Source organism: Eptatretus burgeri, chromosome 5 (assembly GCF_056783735.1).
Source record: "Eptatretus burgeri isolate ZD-2024b chromosome 5, Ebu_testis_v1, whole genome shotgun sequence".
Lineage (NCBI taxonomy): Eukaryota > Metazoa > Chordata > Myxini > Myxiniformes > Myxinidae > Eptatretus > Eptatretus burgeri.
This window is the reverse complement of record NC_140965.1, coordinates 75,855,493-75,879,310: the sequence shown is the minus strand read 5'-3', so window position 1 is coordinate 75,879,310 and position 23,818 is coordinate 75,855,493. Positions and strand designations below refer to the sequence as shown.

The 23,818-nt window shown below is 43.2% G+C and overlaps 1 protein-coding gene across 5 annotated transcripts in view; it reads left to right on the top strand.

Annotated features, from left to right (window-relative positions):
• RAB14 (RAB14, member RAS oncogene family) overlaps positions 1 to 23,818 on the top strand; it is a 50,084-nt gene that overhangs the window by 13,728 nt on the left and 12,538 nt on the right. For all 5 annotated transcript variants that reach the window (XM_085882470.1, XM_085882471.1, XM_085882472.1 and 2 more), the window contains exons 3-4: positions 15,330 to 15,383; positions 20,760 to 20,937. In XM_085882470.1, the coding sequence (XP_085738596.1) occupies positions 15,330 to 15,383; positions 20,760 to 20,937 (232 nt within the window). The remainder of the gene's footprint in view (positions 1 to 15,329; positions 15,384 to 20,759; positions 20,938 to 23,818) is intronic.

Below are 23,818 nucleotides of genomic sequence, written 5' to 3'. Positions count from 1 at the left end.
TAGAAGACAGAAAGACCACCGACCAACCTGCGGTGATTGAGTGAGAGGCCCAAAGACTCGGCTTCATTGCGGGAGATGCCGATGATCTTAACTGCCCTGGTTTCGACAGCGTTAAGCCGAGAAAGGTGGGAGGCAGGAGCACCAGCCCAGAGGGGAGAGCAGTACTCCATCAGGCTACGGACAAAAGCTTTGTAAGTGGTCAGGAGCTCAAGAGGGCCGAGGAAGGACTTGGCACGACGGAGGATTCCCAGTCGGCGACTGGCTTTTGAGGCGAGGTTGGAAATGTGACTTTCCCAGGAAAGGTCATGGCAGATAGTGAGACCTAGAAGCTTGAAAGAAAAGACTTCTTCCAGAGGATTGTTGAGAAAGTTGATGGGGGGGGTTTTGTAAACTGTCCTTTCGAAGAGACATAGTGAGAGTGAGATTTGTCTGGATTGAAAGACATGTTCCACGTGTTGGACCAGTTTGTGATTTTATCCAGATCTGCAGTGAGCGAAGAAGCTGCTGCTTGCCGGTCTGAGGGATGACAGATGGTACGGCAGAGGGTGGAGTCGTCAGCAAAGAAAAATAGAGGATTTTCCAGAGAGTCCGAGGATCATTGATAAAAACCAGAAAAAGAACAGGGCCCAGAACGCTACCTTGAGGAACTCCAGCCTGCACAGGAAGAGGGGATGAAAGAACTCCATTTAGGGCCACACGTTGACTGCGACAGGAGAGGAAGTCTGCGAGCCATGAGTGGAGATGGCCTTGAATACCATGGGAAGAGAGTTTGGTGAGTAGGGCAGGGTGCCAGAAGTAGGGCAGGGTGCCAGAAGTATTAATTCAACAGCCGAGCGGAGTTTGAACTCGGGACTTCAGGATCACAATCCTGCCACCCTCACCATCAAGTCAACATCAGGCATCATAACAATGTTCCTTGAAGACAAAGTTCCAAAAAAAATGTCAATTTTGTGTTTTTATAATCAAACTGCATATCCCATGACTTGCTGTTCACAAGTTCCAAAATGGGAAGGGAATCTAAAGACATCTAAAAATGTTAAGTTAAAAATTGAGAAGTTATTTACGGAAAGGTTGAACTCTTTCGCCACCGAATATTATATAAATTTATATCTCTCAAATACAACGGGTCAATAAAGTGGGGGGTGAGGTGGAGAAAGGGGGAGAGAGAGGCAGCGGAAGGGGTGGTGGGGAGAGTGACACCTCACCCAACGTTGCTATTCAATGCGGGAGAGAGGGGTGCGAGACGGACACAGATGCACTTCTCTAATGCTAATGCAGTTTATATACGTACACATGCATAAAAATGACAAACACAAAGACTTACCTTCAAACAGAGTTCTTTGAAAGAGGAATTCAGTGGGAAACTAGAGGGGGAGCACTCAAGTGCAAAACCTCCGCCGCCAATACTGCTGGGTCACTCGAGTGAACCTTGTATCTTATTCATTAAATATGTCAACAGTGCTGACAGTTATAGTTCTTTTCTCCAACATTTTTTTTTGGCGGGGGGGGGGGGGAGTTGGAAATCACTTAAAACATATAGAAATGCAAAAAAAGAAATCGAAATTTTGTTGAAAAAAAAAGTTGCAAAATTTTTTTCTCTAAATTTTTTTTTTTGGGGGGGGGGGTTGGAAATCACTTAAAACATGTAGAAATGCAAAAAAAAAAATTTTCTCAAACTTTTTGGGGGGGGGGCAAGTCCAAAATTTAATGGCATGATCCTTGGACCATAACCTCACCCCCCCACCAAGTTTCGTCGAAATCCGTCGGAGTTTTTCAGTCATACTGTTCACAAATAAACAAATAAAAACCCACGTGTTGACTTCTTTAAGATCACACTGAGGTGAACAGAGCTGCTCTCCACCAGGAGCGACTCCTTGAGGAATATCTGCCTACGAGCAGAGCAGATACGAGCTACGAATATTGTTCTCGAGTAACCATGAAAAATGTGTTTGCCTCATGACGTCAAAATGTCTCAAGCTTGACATATCGAGAAGGCACTCATCGAGGTGTTCAATTTGAGGTACTACACGATATGGTTCCTAAAACTTGAAAATTTGACCTTGGGGTCAAATATGTTTAACCTCAGGCGCTAACCATGAAGGTCAAGGCCAATCACCACCAAAAACTAATCATCTGAGCGCCAGACCATATACTACATTCCCATAAAGTTTGGAGACGATTCGATTAAAATTACTCAAAAAATAAGGGTTTCGTCGACTCCCCTTTTTTGCGACAAAGTGACCTTGACCTTTGACCTTGACCTTCAAAATTTTGTGCGCTGAAAGGGACCTCTATAGGCCTCTGATATGCGAAGTTACAAAAATTTCCAATGATAACTGTGCTCTGCAGAATTTTTTATACGTGATTACAGACAAACAAAAAAAACAAAACATACAAGTTGACTAACATCTTGCAAAAACTTCGTTTTGGCAAGATAACAAACAAACGGGTGAAAACAGTAACCTCCATCCATCTTCGAAGATGGCGGAGGCTAATTAGCAAAATTCAATTGAAAAAATATGTCAAGGCACAGAACACAAAATGTCAATCTCTGCTCTCTGCCTTCACAACCAGATCATGGCAAACACGTGGTCAGATGGACCTTATTTATATATATATATATATATATATATATATATATATATATATATATATATATATATATATATATATAAAAACACACACACACACATTACACACACACACACATACAGTGAGGAGTGGATTATATTCGGAGATCGCACGAAAGGCTAAACAAAACGATATCCTGTAAAAATAGTTTCGAATTTGGAACTCAATTGCACACAACATACAGGTTCCCTTGGTCAGCTATGTCGATAAGTGCATGTTCCCTAGATAGCTCGCCTTCCATTGTTTAAATGTTCAGAGATCGATTAGATGCGCTGCAGATCGATTTAATCGTTTGGGAATGAAACAATGGAGACGTCCCTCCCCTTCTTCTGCAAAGAGGAAGAAGAAGAACCCTGCCATCCTGTGACATCAACAACTCCCTCCCACCCGTGGTTGAGGATCACGAGGGCATGAGTCATGCCGGGTGTGGGGGAGGGGGTGCAAAGGATAAAGAGGACATCTTTTCTTTGTTTGAAAAGAGTTCGTGGGAGTCCCGTGGTAGGGTTGAGTTCGTGAAAGCCCTGTGTAAAGAGTCCCGTGGTAGGGCTGAGTTCGTGGGAGTCCCGTGGCAGAGTTCGTGTGCTGAGTCCCGTGGGAGGAGTGAGCTTTTTTCTTCGGCAGTTGGGGGAGTCGAGAGGAATCCAGAAGCCAAGGAGCTGCGTGGAAGTCTGGGCGTCGCGAAGGAGACTCGAGCTGGAGGCGCAGCCTTGCCTGCTATGTCGCGCAAACCGCGCGTTCGTGTGGAGAAAGCCGGAGAGAGCTCGCCTGCCACACGGAAGGCCTGAGCTCGACCACGGCTACACTAGCTGCCGTGGGGAAGGAGCATCGCGGGTCGCCCAAGCACGTTCATGTGGAGAGAGCCAGAGAGAGCTCGCCTGCCACACGGAACGCCCGAGCTTGACCGCGGGTCGCCCAAGCCAGACACCACGAGGGTGCAGGTAACCTGCAACGGTCTTGTGGGACTCGTTCGGTCTGCCAAGTCCCACGCCATAAAGACCCAAGAGGTCCAGTCTGACCCCATTGCCTTTGATGGGGTCTTTTTCCTGCTTTTCTTTCAAATTAATGTTGTGGCGCCGAGTCCTGTAAGTAAAACTGTGTAAGTGACTGTACATTAATAATTGGTTATAGACGGTTGTAGTTCTTTTGTCGTGCTTTTGTTGCTTGTATAATTGCAGACGTGTTTCATTATAATAAATGTCCTTGTGTTAATGTAAACCTGCTCGTTGTGTCCATTCCCTCATTGACTGAACATTTCTTGTGTTGGGAGTTAGAAAGCCGTTGGTTTGCCGTAATAGGGGGACATTTGGACCGACTGTTCTCGGCGATTACGCCGCTCGGAATCGAGCACTGACAGGCTCGCCTCGGCGGTTTGTTCCGTACGAGTTCCGTCGAGGGTGGAATACCCCGGCCGTTGGATCACGTGGGTATTTAGGTACATTGAAGATTGGCAATCGACCCTACACCACGTGATCTGCCGATTGGCGTATTTCGGTTCTTGTACAAGGACCCGTCGCTTGGAGTTATCCGGGCGGCGATCTATATTCCGGGCGATCAGTCGGGCCGACTTGACTTGCGGCTCCGTTCAGAGCGGTCAGTTGGCGGCCGAACTCCGGCCCGTAACAATTTAATTGCACCTCCCGAGACACCAACCGCTCGGCACCGCAGGGCCCAACACAGGCAGAAACATACGTCTGTTTAATTGATATTCCTTTGAGAGCATGGATACTTTACCAAAACTCAAGCAAGCACTCAAACGAAACGGTTGTTAAACGGCTAGTTTGGCACGCGATTAGCAACACGTTAAATGTACACCTCCCACAGATGCCCGGAATGTCAAGCCATGAATGCTGACGTCTCCAGATGTTTATAAGCACTGTAATATACCAAGCAATTCGTAGTTATGATGAACAGGAATTCGATAATGAGAGGAAAGTACAAACAACAACTTTACCATGAAGAAATTGTTGCAGCCTGTTCCTCGTGAAGGTAAGTTTGAGCAGGCCAAAAAAATGTCGTGGCTTCAGACCCCAGCAAGGTTACCCAGGAAACACCTCAAGACCTCAGACAGTGAGGTGGCCGAGGACCTCCTGATGAAGGGGATGATTAAATAAGGCCATTAATTATCTTCAAAAGGGGTGTTTTAATTAACCTAAACACACAATTTTCACTCTTGCACTTCCTTGGAGTTTTCTTGGTGTGCATACAAAGTTTCAGGCTACTAGGTTTCATAGTTTTGGAGTTATGGAGCACGCTGACATACACGCACGCTGACTGTGACATGCACATGCACACCATCCCACACACATTCTGACTGACAGACTCCCTCCCCACACACTGACACACACACACACACACACACACACACACACACACACACACACACACACACACACACACACACACACACACACACACACACACACACACACACACACACACACACACACACACACACACACACACACTTTTGTGTGTATATAATTGGAATTTTTGAAGACTTCAAGCAAATTCCAAGTGGTGAATGTTAATTTTTTAATTTTTAATTATTTTATTTTATTTATTCTTCTTCCCCTCCCCTCGCTGTGCTGCAACTCAAAAAAATTCCAACTTCGACCAAGTTTATCATGATGAAAACTTTGGCCTGCCTGCATAGTAGCATTTCTTTGCAACATTCCCCGGCAAAGAGCCATGCGTTGGTGGCATTGCAGCTAAATTGTGAAAGCAAATCCTCGAGTGTCCCATGACTATCGTCATGACCCTAAAACAGCTCTTCATTTGGGCAAAATGCATTATTCTCGTTGTCCTCTTTCAAATGTGTTACAAATAAAAACAAACATCTGAGTGTCTTTCACTTCGAACTCACAAGTTTCAGGTGTTGTGGTTGGAACCTAATTTCCAATGTAAAATTAATATAAGGCTAAAACATGCTCCTGGTGCCATTTCTGAACATAGCTGCAACCAGCAAAAGATAACGGCAGGAATATATTTCCAAAACTCTGCTAGAATCTGAAGAGGTTGAAGTCTTAACTTTATCCACCTGGCCCCACACTCTATTACTCATAGATATATGAGAACTGATTGACATATGGAGTTGCATTCTGACAGAAGTGAACCAAACAATGGCCACTGCTTGTATCTGCAATATCACCAGCAAAGAAGCTGCACATGTAACTGAAGTTGAATAAAATTTAACTTTTTTATTTACTTATTTATTTGTTTTCTTCTTTCCTTTCCATCCCCTTCACCCCCCTGCAAAGGGGTTATTGTGAAGTGGGTAGATGGCAGTTAATATAACTTTCATACTTCTGGCTTTTACTCTAATTTATGCCAACTTCACCTATAAGAGTGATAATTTCACTTTGGGGTTACTCGCAGATGCACAAACATTCATTGGGTTCAATGAAACGTGGCCATAGTCCAGGCACCCTGTGGATATACCCGAAACAAATTACAATAGTTTTCGGACATTATTTTTCCAAGTCCTTATACATCTGGGAGATTCATATTGAAAATCTACCAAAATAAAAATAGTGGAACATATTTTTAGAGACAGTTTAGCCGTACCCCCTTAAATTCCAGAAATTGTATCAAGTGAAAATACAAAATAACAGAAATGCATCCAAATGCTTTCAAAATGAGTTATAAATGTTATGGATCAATCATATAGTCATATTAAATGTCACTATTGGTCCAAGTTTTTATACAAACAACAAGAGTTCAAACCCTGTCCCGGCCAAAAACGCGGATCGATTTTTACCTCAATACCGATGTACTTGTATTATTGTCATGTAAAGCACAAAATAGGCCAATGTACTCCTATTTATGTTATAATATGATCGACATACAAATATCCATGACCATGATTCTTAAAAATGTGTAGCTCTGCAAGTTTTACACTGTGAGATCGGTTTATTGATGATTTTTTTGCATAAAGTCTGAAGTGAAACATCAAGATGGATGACTGTGTAATTTGCCAAAAAACAGCGTCAGGTGGAGAGCGAACTGTTACATTAACACAAAAGGGATGTGATGGTATCCTGAAAGCCAGCGAAGCCAGAGGCAAAGATATAAGTCTCAGCTGGCCAGTCTGACCATGTGAAGTGCAGAAGTGACTATACCAACCCGAGATCAATCCTGTATCACAACAAACGTAAACTTTGAACAGGATCATCATCTTCAGCACACACTTAGATCGAAAGAAACTACATTCAGTTATGACAAAGATTGTGTATTGTGTGGTTGTCCGGATGTATACAAAGTCAAGAAATCGGAACATAAACTTATTCCTGTTAGAACAATGGATTTCCAGAACAAAATGGTGAAGGCATGTGATTAGTTCAAGGGAGAATGGGCTGACATTGTAAGAGGTATGGTGTTTTTTGTTCAAGACCTGCCTGCTGCAGATGCAGTACATCTCAACATTTGTAGTGTTAACTTTAGAACAGGGAAACAAATGCCAATCGTTTTTCAGCAAGCCATAGAGCAGAGAGCTGCAAAATGCAAGAAAATCAGTGGAAGTGGCAGACCCAAGGACTCAAAAAATCCAAAGCTTTTCAAGCAGTAGTAGAGTATCTTGAAAACAATGATGACTAGCAGGTGACCAACGATTTGATAAGCAAGATGAAAGAATATCTCCAAGATACTGACGTAGAGCCGTACAGCTTTCCACATATGAAATCTGAACTAAAAAAACATTTCAGTGACAGGATACCATCACAGAGATCAATGGCAAACAAAATGTAGTAACATTTCACACCACCGCTTCCAACATCCTACATAATTTTCATCAACAAACGATGCAAGACAAAAAGGATGAGAAGACCCACATAATTGAAGCAGAAGCTAAGTTCATAAAACAGGACATAAAAGACCTTGATCAGACCAGGAACACCTATCCCACTACTGCCGAAATGTCAACAGAAACAGCACTGGAGTTCATGCCACCATCCTTGCAGCAGTTGTTAAACACAATATTCTGTGGAAAAGATCGAAGCACCAAAATTGCTTCAATAGGACAAGCGATCATGCAGGCAACGCGGCCTCGTATCTTTCTGGCACCATTACAAATTGGTTTGGGTGTTCAAATGCACCACCACTTCCAATCAAAATTTTTGGTGGATTCTTTATATCACCATGGGTTTTCCTGCTCTTACAGTGAAGTGAAGAAGTATGAAAGAAGTTCTTCAGTTGCACATGGCACAGAGAATCAAAACTTCAGTGCAAATAATTTTATACAATATTCTGCTGATAATGTTGACAACAATGTGAGAAGTATTGACTGCAAGGGGGAACGTTCCACGGTATGGGAATTATTGCTATGGTGACACCCGGGACAACATCAAGAACCATTCCAAGAGTGAAAGTCACATCTGGTGATATTGCTTCTGTTGGACGGATAAATGTTCAGCACTTCTCAGAAAGAGATAGCCTCCAGTCTCTCCTCTAGCAGCCAATAACAAACCCAAATGCAAAAACCATGTGCAGATGTAGATCTACTTTGGAAGTCATCGCTGCTGCTGAAAGTCCCAAGACCCCAGTGGTCTGGGTTCATGCAGCTCATCCACAAAGGAGAACATCCTGGTGTGTCGTCGGTCATGTTTCTCCCCATGATTGATTTGGATCCAAACGATCTCACCTGCATTTATTCTACATTAAAATTCATATCTTCCCATGCAAGTCGGTACCAAGCATACCCAGTGGTGACATTTGATCAACCGTTATGGTGGAAGGCACACATGATGGTAGAGAATCTTCCTGAATTGCAACCAACTGTTGTTCGTTTGTGAGGCTTCCATACAAAAATGAGCTTCCTGGGATCCATTGGCCACCTGATGAGTGGATCAGGCCTTCAGGAGCTGTTGGAAGTAGTGTATGCTGACAACACAGTGGTACATGCAGTGGGGAGAACAAGTATTTGATACACTGCCGATTTTACAGGTTTTCCCACTTACAAAGCACATAGAGGTCTGTAATTTTTATCATAGGTACACTTCAACTGTGAAAGACTGAATCGAAAACAAAAATCCTGAAAATCACATTGTATGATTTTTAAATAATTAATTTGCATTTTATTGCATGAAATAAGTATTTGATCTCCTACCAACCAGTAAGAATTCCGGCTCTCACAGACCTGTTAGTTTTGTCATTAAGAAGCCCTCCCATTCTCCACTCATTATCTGTATTAACTGCACCTGTTTGAACTTGTTATCTGCATAAAAGACAGCTGTCCACACTCAATCAGACTCCAACCTCTCCACAATGGGCAAGACCAGAGAGCTGTCTAAGGACATCAGGGACAAAATTGTAGACTTGCACAAGGCTGGGATGGGCTACAGAACAATAGGCAAGTAGCTTGGTGAGAAGGCAACAACTGTTGGCGCAATTATTATAAAATGGAAGAAGTTCAAGATAACAGTCAATCTCTCTCTTGGTCTGGGGCTCCATGCAAGATCTCACCTCGTGGAGCCTCAATGATCATGTGAAAGGTGAGGGATCAGCCCAGTACTACAAGGCAGGACCTGGTCAATGACCTGAAGAGAGCTGGGACCACAGTATCAAAGAAAACCATAAGTAACACTACGCCGTCATGGATTAAAATCCTGCAGCGCACGCAAGGTCCCTCTGCTCAAGCCAATGCATGTCCAGGCCTGTCTGAAGTTTGCCAATGACCATCTGGATGATCCAGAGGAGGAATGGGAGAAGGTCATGTGGTCTGATGAGACCAAAATGGAGCTTTTTGGTTTAAACTCCACTCGCCGTGTTTGGAGGAAGAAGAAAGATGAGTGCAACCCCAAGAACACCATCGCCAACCGTGAAGCATGGAGGTGGAAACATCATTCTTTGGGGATGCTTTTCTGCAAAGGGGACAGGACGACTGCACCGTATTGAGGGGAGGATGGATGGGGCCATGTATCTTGAGATCTTGGCCAACAACCTCCTTCCCTCAACAAGAGCATTGAAGATGGGGCGTGGCTGGGTCTTCCAGCATGACAACGACCCGAAACACACAGCCAGGGCAATTCAGGAGTGGCTCCGTAAGAAGCATCTCAAGGTCCTGGAGTGGCCAAGCCAGTCTCCAGACCTGAACCCAATAGAAAATCTTTGGAAGGAGCTGAAAGTCTGTGTTGCCCAGCGACAGCCCCGAAACCTGAAGGATCTGGAGAAGATCTGTATGGAGGAGTGGGCTAAAATCCCTGCTGCAGTCTGTGCAAACCTGGTTAAGAACTACAGGAAACGTCTGATGTCTGTAATTGCAAACAAAAGTTTCTGTACCAAATATCAAGTTCTGTTTTTCTGATTTATCAAATACTTATTTCATGCGATAAAATGCAAATTAATTATTTAAAAAATCATACAATGTGATTTTCAGGATTTTTGTTTTAGATTCTGTCTTTCACAGTTGAAGTGTACCTATGATAAAAAATTACAGACCTCTACATGCTTTGTAAGTGGGAAAACCTGCAAAATCGGCAGTCTATCAAATGCTTGTTCTCCCCACTGTATGTTCTCAGGAAAGGCAGTCAGCCGTGCAGTCTGCCTCCAACATCAGCTGCAGCTAAATATCACAGCCTCAGAGTGTATCAACAGGTTCAAGTGTGGTTCGGCCATGGTGACCAAGTACCTACAGATCAATTGGGCTGGAAAGTGAGTGAAGGGAAACTGGCCCCAATTTTGACCGACAATACACCAGCACCACAAAAGTTACTGAAAGCGATACGGTGTAATTGTGAAACAGGGTGCTACAGTTTGAGATTTATCTGCCGAAAAAATGGATTGGATTGTTCCATGGCCTGCGGTGAATGTCGTGAGATGTGTGCAAACATTTCGCTGTCGGCTGACAGACTCGGAGGAAGACCCAACAGAGCGTTGATTTGAGTTTTCGATGGCCGTGGCCTCCCGATGTTTCACAACAGATTCAGCTTCAATTGTGATTGTTTAACCCTGGTGTATACAGATGTACTTGATGTGTAACACTGTTATATAATGTACTATTTAAAGTTACATAAATTTTATAAATGTGAGACTTCAATATGTGAAATGTTGTTACCGGTACATACTGTGGCCAGCCGCCCGCGGAGCCTGGTCACCGCCAATTTTAGGAATGTGGAATCATTCTGACCCATATCAAGTATTTCTATAGGTTTAGATTATGTTTTTAACTTCCAGTGCAAATATCTGATGCTGCTGTCATATATTAAACTATTGTTTATAAGACAAACACATTTTTGTTATTTTTCATTTTCAACATTCAAATTTCTGAATTTTATGGGTGGGGATAAGTTAAATAAAAAAAAAAATGTTCCACTGAATAGATTTTGGTAGATTTTTAAAAGGATAGTCCCAGGTACATAAGGAATTATCAAAAACAGGTTTGAAAACTATTGTAATTTGTTTCGGGTTACCACCTTTTTCAGCACAGGGTACCCGGAGTACCAGTCAACTCGTTACCTCTGCCACTTGAAACGAGTTACGCTGCAGCACAAACATAAACAACACTCTGCCACTAGTAACACCAGTCGACTCATAACGAGTTATGGTGGACTGAGGATGTGTGCTCACCACTGTCTGTTTGTCTGTGACCAGGGTATCTCACAGTTGTGGAGGGCTTCAGACGAAATTTGGTGGACAGGTGTTGGGTGACATGTGTGACGCAAACAAAATGATTAGATTTTGGCGAAGATCCGGAGAAGAGTTGTTTTTATTTTTGTTTGTTTTCTTTTCCTTCTCCCTCCTTCCTCCTCCTTTCTTCCACTCTTCTTTCCTCTCTCTTCCTTCCTCCCTCCCTTTCCTTCCTCCCCCAACTCCATTAACTCCCTCCCTTTCCTTCCTCTCTCCCCTCCCCTCCCCCCTCCCTTCCTTCTCGCAATCGCTCTCGCTCTTTTGGCAAGTTGCCGAAAGACTAAGTTTTGGTTCGGTTTACCCCCTGCTTCGCTTTGAAATGCATTTGTGCTTATGCCTATTTAATAGTTTTCTTTCATTTAATTCTCTTTTTTTGACATCGTTTTGTAAGATGTCAAGGTCAATGCCAACCAATTTTCAGACATTATCATTAATAGTCATTGGCCAATTAATTCAATCAATTCAGTTCATCTGTTCATTGTTTCAGAGACATCGGCCAAAGTTTGATCTCCCCTCTCAACCTGAGGTTGGCACAAACCTTGGGCTCGACGTTAACGGACTTTTGACTGTCCAGGACCAGTTTGGCCAGACAACTGTAAACCTCTTTTTACCTGTCCGAAGGAAGGACAGGTCAATTTTTGCATGTACATCTGGAAGTTTGATAAACTCGACAGGTCTTGACCTCAAACGTTTTTTTTTTTTTTGTATGTGTGTAAAGCCACATTGATTAGCAGTGACTAAGGTTTTTTTTTTTTTTGGGACTTGATCTTCCCTGTGTGTCGGCAAAAACATCAAAGAAACCTAGTGGAATTGTACCACATGCTTGCAATATGAATAGTTGGACAGTTGTAATGGGTGGCAGGATGGGTAAAATCTAAAACATACCTATCCCATGGGCAGACTGGGGTGGGGGGTAGTTGATGCTGGAACCTTGTATTTTATGTAAAATAATGTAAATAAATAAATTGTTTAACACTCAACTTTTATACAACAATAGTCTGTCTTGAGAAAGTTGTGCAAGAACTGCCATCAATGCTGATCAAAGCATTCTTCATTAACCTGAGGCAATCAACATGCACATGAGCTGTAGAAGAGGGTGTATCATTCAGTCATTTGTAAAGGAGAACATGAAATTATCTGAACGTTGCCTCATACTGTCTACAATTTGGATAAGCGTGTTTTTCACAGTTGTTTAAATAATGTAACAGTTCAAAAATGGCTTTAATTTCAGTGATCTTGAGCATTCAAACATGCAAGCAACTGTCACTCAACCAAACGATGATCGTGTTGAACAGATAATGTTTGAGAATTGCTGAATCTTTATAAACTATAACGGGCACTCATGGAGCGCATACCTTCGCCACCACTACTTTTTTTGTTCTTGGTATGAGTGTGGGGAACTGGTTTCATATGAATGGTCTTATGACACAAACCACATATCTATAATGTCATGACCCCCCCCCCGACTTTCGGGAGCTACGGACTAAACAACAATCAACTCACGTCGTTTTGGCGAGTCTTCGCTCGCAAGCTCGGTGAATACAACGTTTCAACAAGAGAAGGTAATCTCGTTTGATGCTGGTTTCATGCAAATCGAATAAGAATTGACCGAGTTATGCCGAAAAGCGCATATTTTTCAAGGGCGTGACCCCCCCCCCCCCCGACATTTTACCCCAACCGGTGACGTGTTATGACGTCATTGTGTCACAAGATTGGGCATTAAATTCTGAACATTTTGGTGCTGGGTTCATGTAAAGTGGACAAGAATTGACCGCGTTATGACAAAAACCGCATATTTTTCAAGGTCGTGACCCCCCTGACCTTTGACCGCTAACCGGTAACAAGAGTATGGGCGTCATTGTCATATTGAATATCCCAAGATGAGGCGTTGAATTCTGAACGTTTTGGCGTTAGTTGCATGCAAATTGAATAAAAATTGACCGTGTTATCGTAAAAAGACGATTTTGACCTTTTCGTGACCTTGACCTTTGACCCGAACGATCCCAAAATCTAATCGAATGCTTCCTGGCTAATAACCAATCATCCCACCAAATTTCATGCAATTCGGTTTAATACTTTTTGAGTTATACGAATTACAAATAAATAAATACACGCTGACCAAAACATAACCTTTCGCAGAATGCGAAGGTAATGAAACTGCAGAGTAATTAGTCAGTTGCAAGTGTCAACTAATTTCTCACTTTAAATTCAATAATGTTTGTGCAAGAGGTGTACTGTACTCAAAAGGACATTGCGCTTGATCAAAAGGCAACTCGTGTGCCCATTCATGCAACTCCCGGAATGTAACCAGAGGGAAGGAGAATCTATCATTAAAGGTAGAGGTGGTGATATAATTGTAGTGTTGTGAATACTATAGCTTCTGGGAAGAATACCACTTGTGAAGCACATAGCAATCAAACTCTTGGCTAATGAAGTCTACTCCATGCAGCAGGTTGAAGTCTGACCTGTGTTTCAGTAGGAGTGGTATGCAAAACTGAGGAGGATATGCCAAAATGGTACTGTTAACAATAGAAGCAGTCAAGGAAGAAAGCCCAAGCTTTCCAAAAATGTAATTTCAGGGTGTGCTCTTTTCGTGACCGACAATACAGTACCTAGCTTGCGAATGACTTGCCTGAAAGCGTGGGTGTTAACATTATTTTTTTTTGGAGAACAGTGATGTGCATCATGTTATACTTGTCTAATCCTCCTTTGGGTGTAACACCTTACTTTCATGACTATCAGTCAGTGTACTGGATGAACACATGACGACTAACCAAATCTATCGCGTGTTATTCCTACGCTTTTTTTAAAAAAAAATGGCGGGGGGGGGGGGGTGATTTCATTCGGGTCTGCCTGTCCGTCACGCTATCTCCTAAACGGTTGAGCAGAAATTCACCAAATTTAGTAGTTATCACTACATGGCAAGAACAGTAGTGGGGACAGGACCAAAATGTCAAATACCAAAAAGTGGAATTATGGGCACATTTTTAAATGAAACTTTGTATGTGCAATCAACATTAGGAGACAAATGAAATGTTAAAGGATTGTTGTTGTTGTTGTTGTTGTTGTTGTTGTTGTTGTTGTTTGACCCCTGGGTTATGCGTCGTTTGGGGGAAAAAAAAAAATTTAACTTGAAATTTGAGGGGTCGTTCCTGAATAACTTTTTGCCACCTTTCAACCTTGCTTTAGGTGGGAAGTGTGGGGATTTGTGACGACGTGACATGAACTTCGTTATTATTATTAATTTTGTTCAACTTGTTCTCACCATCTGTGTTGGATTGGCACTTGGTTCCATAATTTGAATTATAACTGACGTGGGTAAGTCCACACCCATTGGGAATTTGTGTCAAACCTCAATTAGGTCACACAAAACCATACCAGTTAGTCTTGGGTACATCGCTCAACACCCACTTTATTCGTTTGGTGAACCAGCTGGAGATTTGGTCTCCTTGGAGCTTGTGTATGCCGGAAAACGAAGTTGTTTTTTTTAATATATTTTTTAAAGTTATTGACTTTCCTGGCAGACGACATGGTTTTTATCGACAGTCCGTCACTAAATTAGTGCTTGGGTTGTCTTTGACCCCATATCCACTTGCAGTCCACCGTTACTATGTATTATTTCATATTTTACATATACATATACACACGTGCATGCATGTAACCATAATACTACTTTAATGGTCCCAATTAGTCCCCCTTTTTGTGGGGTTGGCTGGCAGAATGCTCCCTGCTCTCCTCCCCCCCCCCCCCCATACCCTTCCCCAACTTTCAAGATCTGGTTTTCCAGGCTTGGAATTCAACAGGAATTTGTAATTTCTTCAGTGTTGGAGATTATTTACTTGCTCTTCTTAAGGGACACTGTGGGATCATTGATGTCTACCAGCAGAGTTGACACCCAATTTGATGTTCATCTGGTTGAGGGCATACGCATTGATGAATTACCCACCCTGTGAAGGATGACTATTATTGGATTGACACTTTGACCGAGGCAAGATTGCTTGATGGTGTGTCTGTGTGCGCATACATGTAAATGGTCCTTTATCATGATCCCTTGAAATAATCTTGCATTTATTTTACAGGCGACATGGGTGTGGGGAAGTCGTGTTTACTTCATCAGTTCACAGAGAAGAAATGTGAGTAATCTGTACAGCTTACCCATTCCAGGTTGTATTAAATTTTCTTCTTGAATGTTTTACGATGAAATGATATGCATTGCATTGCTAGAATGTAACCTTTGAGTTCATGGTTAAAATTAGTTTTGAACATTACTTGGGGTTCAATCAAGGGTTAATTATTTAGTTCTTTAAGAATGTTGGCGTAAGTGTTTTGCACCACCAAATGGATACGGCCATGATCAGATGTATCTGAAGTTCCTTGTTGCTCTTGCTCTCGAGTTCCTTTTCCTAGGAGTGGTGACAAATTGCAATTTGAAGTCATTTTGTATCCACCAAGCGTGGTGCACCGAACCTGGGCCCATTGTGTGTGAAGTGTAATATGTGTGCTTTCTTATCGCGCTCTCTCACTCTGCCCCAAAAGGAAGATTATATTGCTTAATGCATTTTTTTTTCTTATTATTCTTCTTCTTCTTTTTCCAACACGTCAGGATCAGAATCTTCCAACTCCACAACATACAATCAGACAGGATTGATTTAACCGTAACACATCGCAAAAAGCACAGCAAAAAGAAGCATACTGTGTGAGTAAAGGTTCACACTGCCAAATTTGAGGTGTACAGAGTGAGTGCGCAGCAGAAACACAGGTAGTGACACAATGCAGAAATAAGAAAGAAATGGAAAAAAAGAGATTTTTCTTCTTCTTCTTCTTATTTTTGGTATACCTTGTCTAGGCTCGTATGAAAGCTAACACACAACGCACAGCAAGGAGGGTGGGACAGAGATGGGATGGGGGAACACTGTATTCAAGATGGACACTCCAGGGACTTTCAGGAGGGAAAGCAGGGAATTTGAAGGAGGTGGGTTTGGTGTGGATTAACGGTGGTAGAAAATATCGAGGATTTGGATGGGGGATGATCGGTGGTGATGAACAGCTGTTTTGAAGGCCTGGAGGGAAGAATGGGATTGAATAGAGTGAGGGAGTTTATTCCAAAGGCGGGAAAAAATAGGAATGAAAGAGTGAAGGTGAGCAGTGATTTTGGTAGTTTTACCAGAAGGGGGTTGTTGGCAGACCTTGAGCACCCTGTGGAAATGTGGTGGGGACAAATTGCAGAGAGAGCAGGGGGGTGGTGGTGAGACCGGAGAGGAGACGGTAAAAGACAGAAAGACCACCGACCTGCCGGCAGTGAAAGGGTGACAGGCCCAAGGACTCGGCCTCATCGCGGGAGATGCCAATGATTCGAAATGCCTTGGTTTCCACAGCGTTAAGCCGAGAAAGGTGAGAGGCAGGAGCACCAGCCCAGAGGGGAGAGCAGTACTCCATCAGGCTGCAGACGAAAGCTTTGTATGTGGTCAGGAAGCTTTCTTTATATGTGGTCAGGAGCTCAGGTGGGCCGAGGGAAGGATTTTGCATGACGAAGGATTCTCAGTTGGCGCCTGGCTTTGGAAGCCAGGTTGGAAATGTGGCTTTCCCAGAAAAGATCTTTGTAGAAAGTGAGACCCAGGAGCTTGAAAGAAAGGACTTCTTCCTGGGGATTGTTGAGAAAGTAGATGGGTGGGGTGGGGAGTTCTAAACGGTCCTTTTGGGGAGACGTAGTGAGAGTGTGAGATTTGGCAGGATTGAATGACATGTTCCACATGTTGGACAAGTTTGTGATTTTATCCTGATCTGCAGAGATTGAAGAAGCTGCTGCTTGCCGGTCTGAAGGATGACAGATTGTACGGCAGAGGTTGGAGTCATCAGCAAAGAGATGAAGAGGATTTTCCAGAGAGTCTGAGAGATCATTGATGAAAACCAGAAAAAGAGCAGGGCCCAGAACGCTACCTTGAGGAACTCCAGCCTGCACAGGAAGAGGGGATGAAAGAACTCCATTTATGGCCACACATTGGCTGCGACAGGAGAGGAAGTCTGCGAGCCACGAGTGGAGATTGCCTTGGATACCATAGGAAGAGTTTGGTGAGCAGGGCAGGGTGCCAGACCGTGTCAAAAGCATGTGATATGTCGAGGATGTGGCTTTGATTTCATGTTTGGCATTGAGGACCTTCATCCATTGTTGGGAGAGCAGAAGCAACATATCCAGGGTAGAGTGACTTGGTCTGAATCCAAATTGATGATTGGAAATCAAGCCATTAGAGAAGAGGAAGGATTTAATGTTTGAAGCGATGATGGATTCCATAACCTTGCTGATGATTGGGAGAAGGCTGATTGGTCTGTAGTTGCAGGGATCTGTTTTTGAACTTTTTTTTTTATGCAGGGCGGTAATGTTTGCTGATTTCCATCTTGAGGGAGAGTCGAGATTTGAAAAAGATAATGGTTGTGAGTAGTGTTGGGGTGGGGGGGGGTGTCGAGAGACCTTTTGAATTTTTTTTTGTGCCTGTATGCTCTGCCTGAAGGCACGTCCTTTGCTACTGAAGCAATTTCTTGTCGTGGGTGATACTGGATGGCTTGCCATTACTCTCCTTATTTTCTCCTCTTCTTCCACTCTTCTGATTCCTGTACTTGGTTTTTTTTGTTGTTGTAGTAATCTTGTTGCTTTCTCCCTCTTTGTCCTCTATTTCCTCTATCTCCCTTAATTTTAGTGTCGCTTGCATGCTTTCAAACCAAACCTCAGTATCGAACTTATGGCACAAGACTTGCTGAGCACACTTTTCGTGGAATTTTGCCCATTGCAAAGCCAAAGGTCACTTTAGTGTGAGCTACATAACGGAAAATATAGATATAATATTGCCTATCCAGTACAATGTACTAATTTAAATAAATAAATTTATATTACAGACATACAAATAATGTGTTTACTTGTGAGCAACTTTGCCTGGATGTTCTTGATATGTCATAAATCATCCACAGATGTTTCCCTGATATATTTTTTTTCTGTTTCCGAATAATACCCAACTGCCGTTTACAATGATTACAGCACCATACAATAAATGTACACACAGGACTACAACTTACCGAACACAAAAGTGACTTCTGCAGCTGCGTTGACATGGAGACATTTGAGTGACTTTGTTGCCGTGGGAGTGTATGTGCAACCTTCGTGGAGTTTGGGGAAAGCCTTGTAACATGGGGTGTGTGGTGTTTGCTATATTGGTGATCTGAGTGCACCAAATCGGTCGACTCATGAGTGAGCGTCAGTCAGGGAAGTGTCAGTGCCTCACAGTTGGTGAGTAGTTGCCAGAGTGAGTCGGCACCAACAGATTTAGAAGTGAGCCAGTACCAGAAATTCTGCCAGTGTTGTACTGAATCCCGCATTCCCCCTGCAGCACGAGCCATGAGGCCCCCTGCTTGCGAGCCCATCCAGCCCTCAGACACCTCAATGAAAGCTCCCTCCAAATACACCCCCATTTCTGTTTTCTTCTTGTCTGTACTGTGCCTAAACAAGTCTACACGTGTGATAATGGGACGTGTCAGGAAGGACCGACCAATAGCTCGACACTGCGAGGAAACGCTCCAGATTTGTCCCTTGGTCTCTGGGGTCATCATAGGATGGAACCGGGTTGAGAGGCCCGAGTATGGGCCACATTACCCAGCCAGCTACTTGTGCCAGAGTACAGAGTTTGAAGAATTTATGATGGCTTGCCCAAATTTGTATGATGAGACCAGCAAACTTGGCAGCAGGTAAATTTGTCTTTTGGACCACCGTTGTAGGATTCGAGGTAAATCTTAAACGGGTGTTTTCATGATGTACTCTGGTTTTAAATATATGCTCTCATCCATGCTGTGCAATGTGTCAGCTGTTGCCAAGGACAGAATTGGTTAATTGGCATTTCAGAGGACCCTTTGAGTCCAAATTGCTAGATGAGGGTAGGTATCAATCAGTCATCATCTCCACCAGTGAGCCAGGTCAGTCCCTATCAGCCCTTTGTTTCTGGGGACACCATCATTTCCTCCCCAGAATGGAAGAATGGGTTGGAGCTGGCCGTCCTCTGCCTGCTGATAAACCACCTGCTTACATCTGCAGCCAACAGTCACCCTCGCTGCTGCCTACTGCAAGCAATATTGTTGCTGACAAGCCTGTTGCAAGAGCAGCCTCCTGCCAATTGCCTTAAAAAATAAACTCTTGCTGTCTGACTTTTATTGCAGCCCCATGGCCAATGATTTGTTTTCTGCTCCAAAACAACATTATTGTGCAGCAGCAAACTATTTCTGCTTCAAGAACAATTGTGCCTCACCATGAATTCAGGAACTTTTATTTTTGTATTGCCATTGCTTACTGTGCTGTGAAAGCCTGGTTCTGGCTTCGTGGTTTAGGTGGCTGGCTTGCCAACCTAAGGGTCCTGAGTTTGAGCCCCTGTCTATCGTTGGATTAACACCAGGTGGGGTTGACTCAGCCTGTCATCCTTCCAAGGTCGGTGAAATGAGTACCAGTGTACTGGGGTAATAACCATTCGGGGTAACCTGCGTCGGAGTGGCGACCCGTCCAGGACTGTACTCCTTGCCAATGAAACTTCCTCGGATTCACCTTTTTTATTTTATTGTGCATGGTGAAATCCCATTTAGAATTGATATGTGTACTCTGAAGGGGATGTATCTGAAGGAAAGATCCTCGCTGACAGAATAGGTGCATGACAGCATCCACACCACACTGTTTTGTGGTTACAGAAGGATAGAAATGTTGTCGTTTCCATCCTGTCCCAGCCCAGCTTCAGGTGAGGCTTTGCACAAGTGAGGTGATGGATGCAGTAATATTACGATAATGATATGGGGGTTGATGAAGGGATGATCATTAATTATATCAATGAATGTTGGTGTGTTTTGTAACCCCAGCTAGAAACGACCAGAATTGGTGTATGGGAATTTCCTGTTGCCACAGAACCTTATGAATTTGACCTTGAGGGTAAAGGTTTGGGCTGAAATTGAAATAAAACTTGTCACTTCATCCTTGTCTTGGTAACTTGCCAGAAGTGATTTCAGGGCTCTGATATTTTTTCTTGAAAGCCCTATTCATCACAAATCGAACAGGTGGCGCACATGATTTGAGAGATTTAACTTTTCTTTTATTTATTTATTTTCCTGGTCAAGGCCACTTTTTTTACTTTCGGTTGACATTTTCCAGGTCATAGGTCAAATAGGAATTTTTTTTTGAAGGACTCCAACTCGGCAGACCCGAAACCCCCAGATGAGTAATTTTTCTTGCATTGCTGCAGTTGGTTTGGAATAACCAAATATTATTCCTGATGAGGCTCATCTTCGCTGTAATTTGCAAGTAAAATCTAATTTTGCACACAATTGGTTTTGCTTTGTCACTGTTATTGCTGCTGTTGTGCATTTAAATAATAATATGTTTGTCAAAAGCATGTACAAGCCTTTAAACCTGGCAGTGATGCACCCCACCCCTCCCCCCACCCCTCCCCCCACCCCTCCCCCCCACCATTCTCACCCCCTCCGTGTGCTAGTCATGGCGGACTGTCCACACACTATTGGCGTAGAGTTTGGCACACGAATAATTGAGGTTTCCGGCCAGAAGGTTAAACTGCAGATCTGGGACACGGCTGGTCAGGAGCGTTTCCGTGCTGTTACCCGCAGCTATTACCGTGGTGCTGCTGGTGCACTCATGGTTTATGACATCACTAGGTAAGTGTGTATAAATCTGTTATTTGTGGAAAGATTTTTCTTTGGCCTGCGATATTGATGCTATATGGGTACCACGTCACCACATTCTGGAAAGTGGGCGTTCAATTATGAAATTGTGATTTGTGTTTTGCTGTTATGCATCTGAAAGTGTTTGAATGCAAATTTGATTTCTGAACGAGACATAAGACCAACTGATGTGCTTGGAAGTATTTGAGTGGTGCTTGCTCATGATAACATGCCTGAAAGAAGTTTTCTAAATCCTGGCCATCACTTTGAGTAAAATTGGTGTCTAATTTTTGAAGCTGGTTCTATATTCTGATTTGTTATTCCCACGCTTTCGAAGAAAAGCGGGAATATTGTGATTGTCTCCGCCGTCCGTACACAAGTACGTCCGTCTGTATAACCCTGTAACTCTTCCTACACCGTTTTAAATAGGAACTTGAAACTTTGGGACATAGTAGATACTCGCAAAGTACCCGTCCATGGGCGGGTACAGTTATTTGAATAGCGTTGGTCCCGTCTCGATCGGATGAAATTGAGAAATTGACGTTATCCGGTTACCTTGACCCCGTGACCTTTGACCTTGACCTTGATCCCCTTATGTCTGTTCCCAAGGATCACATGTGCCAAGTTTCATCTCATTCTATCCAACCGTTTGGCCGTCTATAAAGGACAAACAAACATGAAAAATTGACGTTTTAGTCAATTTATGACGTCATAACTCGAAAACCGGAAGTGAATGTCGTCAATGAACTGTCATTTAATTTTGATTTGATAACGATAGTTTAACTTTGGCATAGCGCGCTGCACGTATCGCCGACAAACTCGCGGCGTAGCCTGTTAAAAACCTGCCGCAATCCGATTTAAATCATAACTGCCTGAGAATCGGAAGTCTCAACCACCCGTCACACCCTGACGATTTAGCCAGCTTAGGACGATCATCGTCGTCGTGCGGGGTGCCACGGAGAGGACGATCATCGTCGTCGTGCGGGGTGCCAAGGCGCTGTCACACGTCGAATACGTTATGGGTAAGTTTTGTATACGTTAAGAGCACGCTGAAAACACTGCCATACATCGTAGTACGCTGGCTGTCATCGTTGTACTTTGTGGTTGTCCTCAAATTTTAGCATGCTTGAAATTTTACGACGTATGCCAGCATATGACTCACGTTCCGCGACGCTGGCCATAAGTTGTCGGCACGTTATGCGATTGACGCACGTTACTTGTAAGTTACTCATAAGTCGAAACACATCGAGGTAATGATTAGCGTACCCGAAACTTATTTATAACCTATGAGTAACGTGCTTTGAACCTATGTGTAACGTACCTTCAACGCATGTCGACGTATTTGATTGACGTCTTCTGGACGACCACAGAACTTGCTGAACGTGTTTCTAATTTACAGCTACCGTATAATGGCGTATTGGCAGCGTTAAAAAAAAAAATAAAATAAAATAAAAACAATAACTTCTGATGTTACGTCACGTCCGATTGCCTCTTCAGTTTGCTCATGTCTTATTCTTCGTTCCTCCTCTGTGAATATTTTCTGTTTGAGGATATTGTCACGTCGACGTCGAAACGTAAAAGCAAATGTCCGAATATATTTTAAAATTCGTGATGGACTAAAAAATAATAATTAAAAAAACCAACAACAACAACTTCAGATATTCCTTCACGGAGCCAAGGAGAAAAAAAAAAGTGCCTTGACTGAGAAAATAAGTTTTGGGTATGCTAAACATTACCTTGACATGTTTCGACTTATGAGTAACTTACAAGGAACTTGTGTCGAGGTGTGTCAACGATCGCATATCGTGCCTACAACTTATTCCCAGCGTGGCGGAACGTGTGAGCCATACGGCGAGTACCTCGTAAAATTTTCAGCATGCTTGAAATTTCATGACGTACGAGATGTACCACAAAATATGACAGCATACTTCATCGTTTTTCAGCGTGCTCTTAACGTATACACAACTTACCCATACCGTATTCGACGTGTGCCAGCGTTTTAGACACATTTTTCATAGGTGCCTGTAAAAGATGATCGTCCTCTTCGTGGCACCCCGCATGACTATGATGATCGTCCTCTTCGTGCCACCCCTGGTCTCGAACACCCTGCAATGTAATTAAAAGACTACCAAAAACGAAATCACATTGCATCATTCTCCATTTCCCTCCCCACCTTGGAACGTCTTATGCAGTCGGAATCGTGTTCATCAAAGATGGCCACTGCTTCTTCGGACAATTTGAAACCTTTAGCCATGACCTTCGTCGTGAGGGTTTTAACAGGCACAATCTCTTCAGGACTTTATTCCGATTCCTCGCTGATATGCTACTACTCCAGAGCCAGATGATCTTCACTGCTCAGCTCCTCCCTGGTGTGAAAGAAGCAAATCCTCAACATCATCTTCGTTGACTCCCTCAAATCACTTTTGCAGGGCAATGTCCACAATCATTTGCCTTGCTTCACTGACTTTAGCCTCTGTGAAACCTCTGAACTCATTTACTGCTTCAGACTAGAGGTGATGGAGATGAAAGTGGGACAGGGCATACGTTTCCAATAAAGTCCAGTTTCATCAAGGTTAAACAGGTGGCTTGGTGTGTACCCTCCATTTGCAATCACTGATTTGAAAACAGCTGGAAATTGTTCGACAGCGGCATGATCTGCAGCAGCAGCTTCCCCAGTAAACTTGAGATTATGGAATGCATGGAGACTCTTGAAATGTTCAAGCCACTCATGACTGGCAGAAAATGGCACTGGATCATTGGTGTCTTTGGTTAGATTGCCATACAAGCTCCTCACCTTCTCTTGAATGACCATTCCAGACAAGGGCATGTTCTGATGGCTCTAATGCTTTATCCATGTGGTTAGCATCTTCGTGAT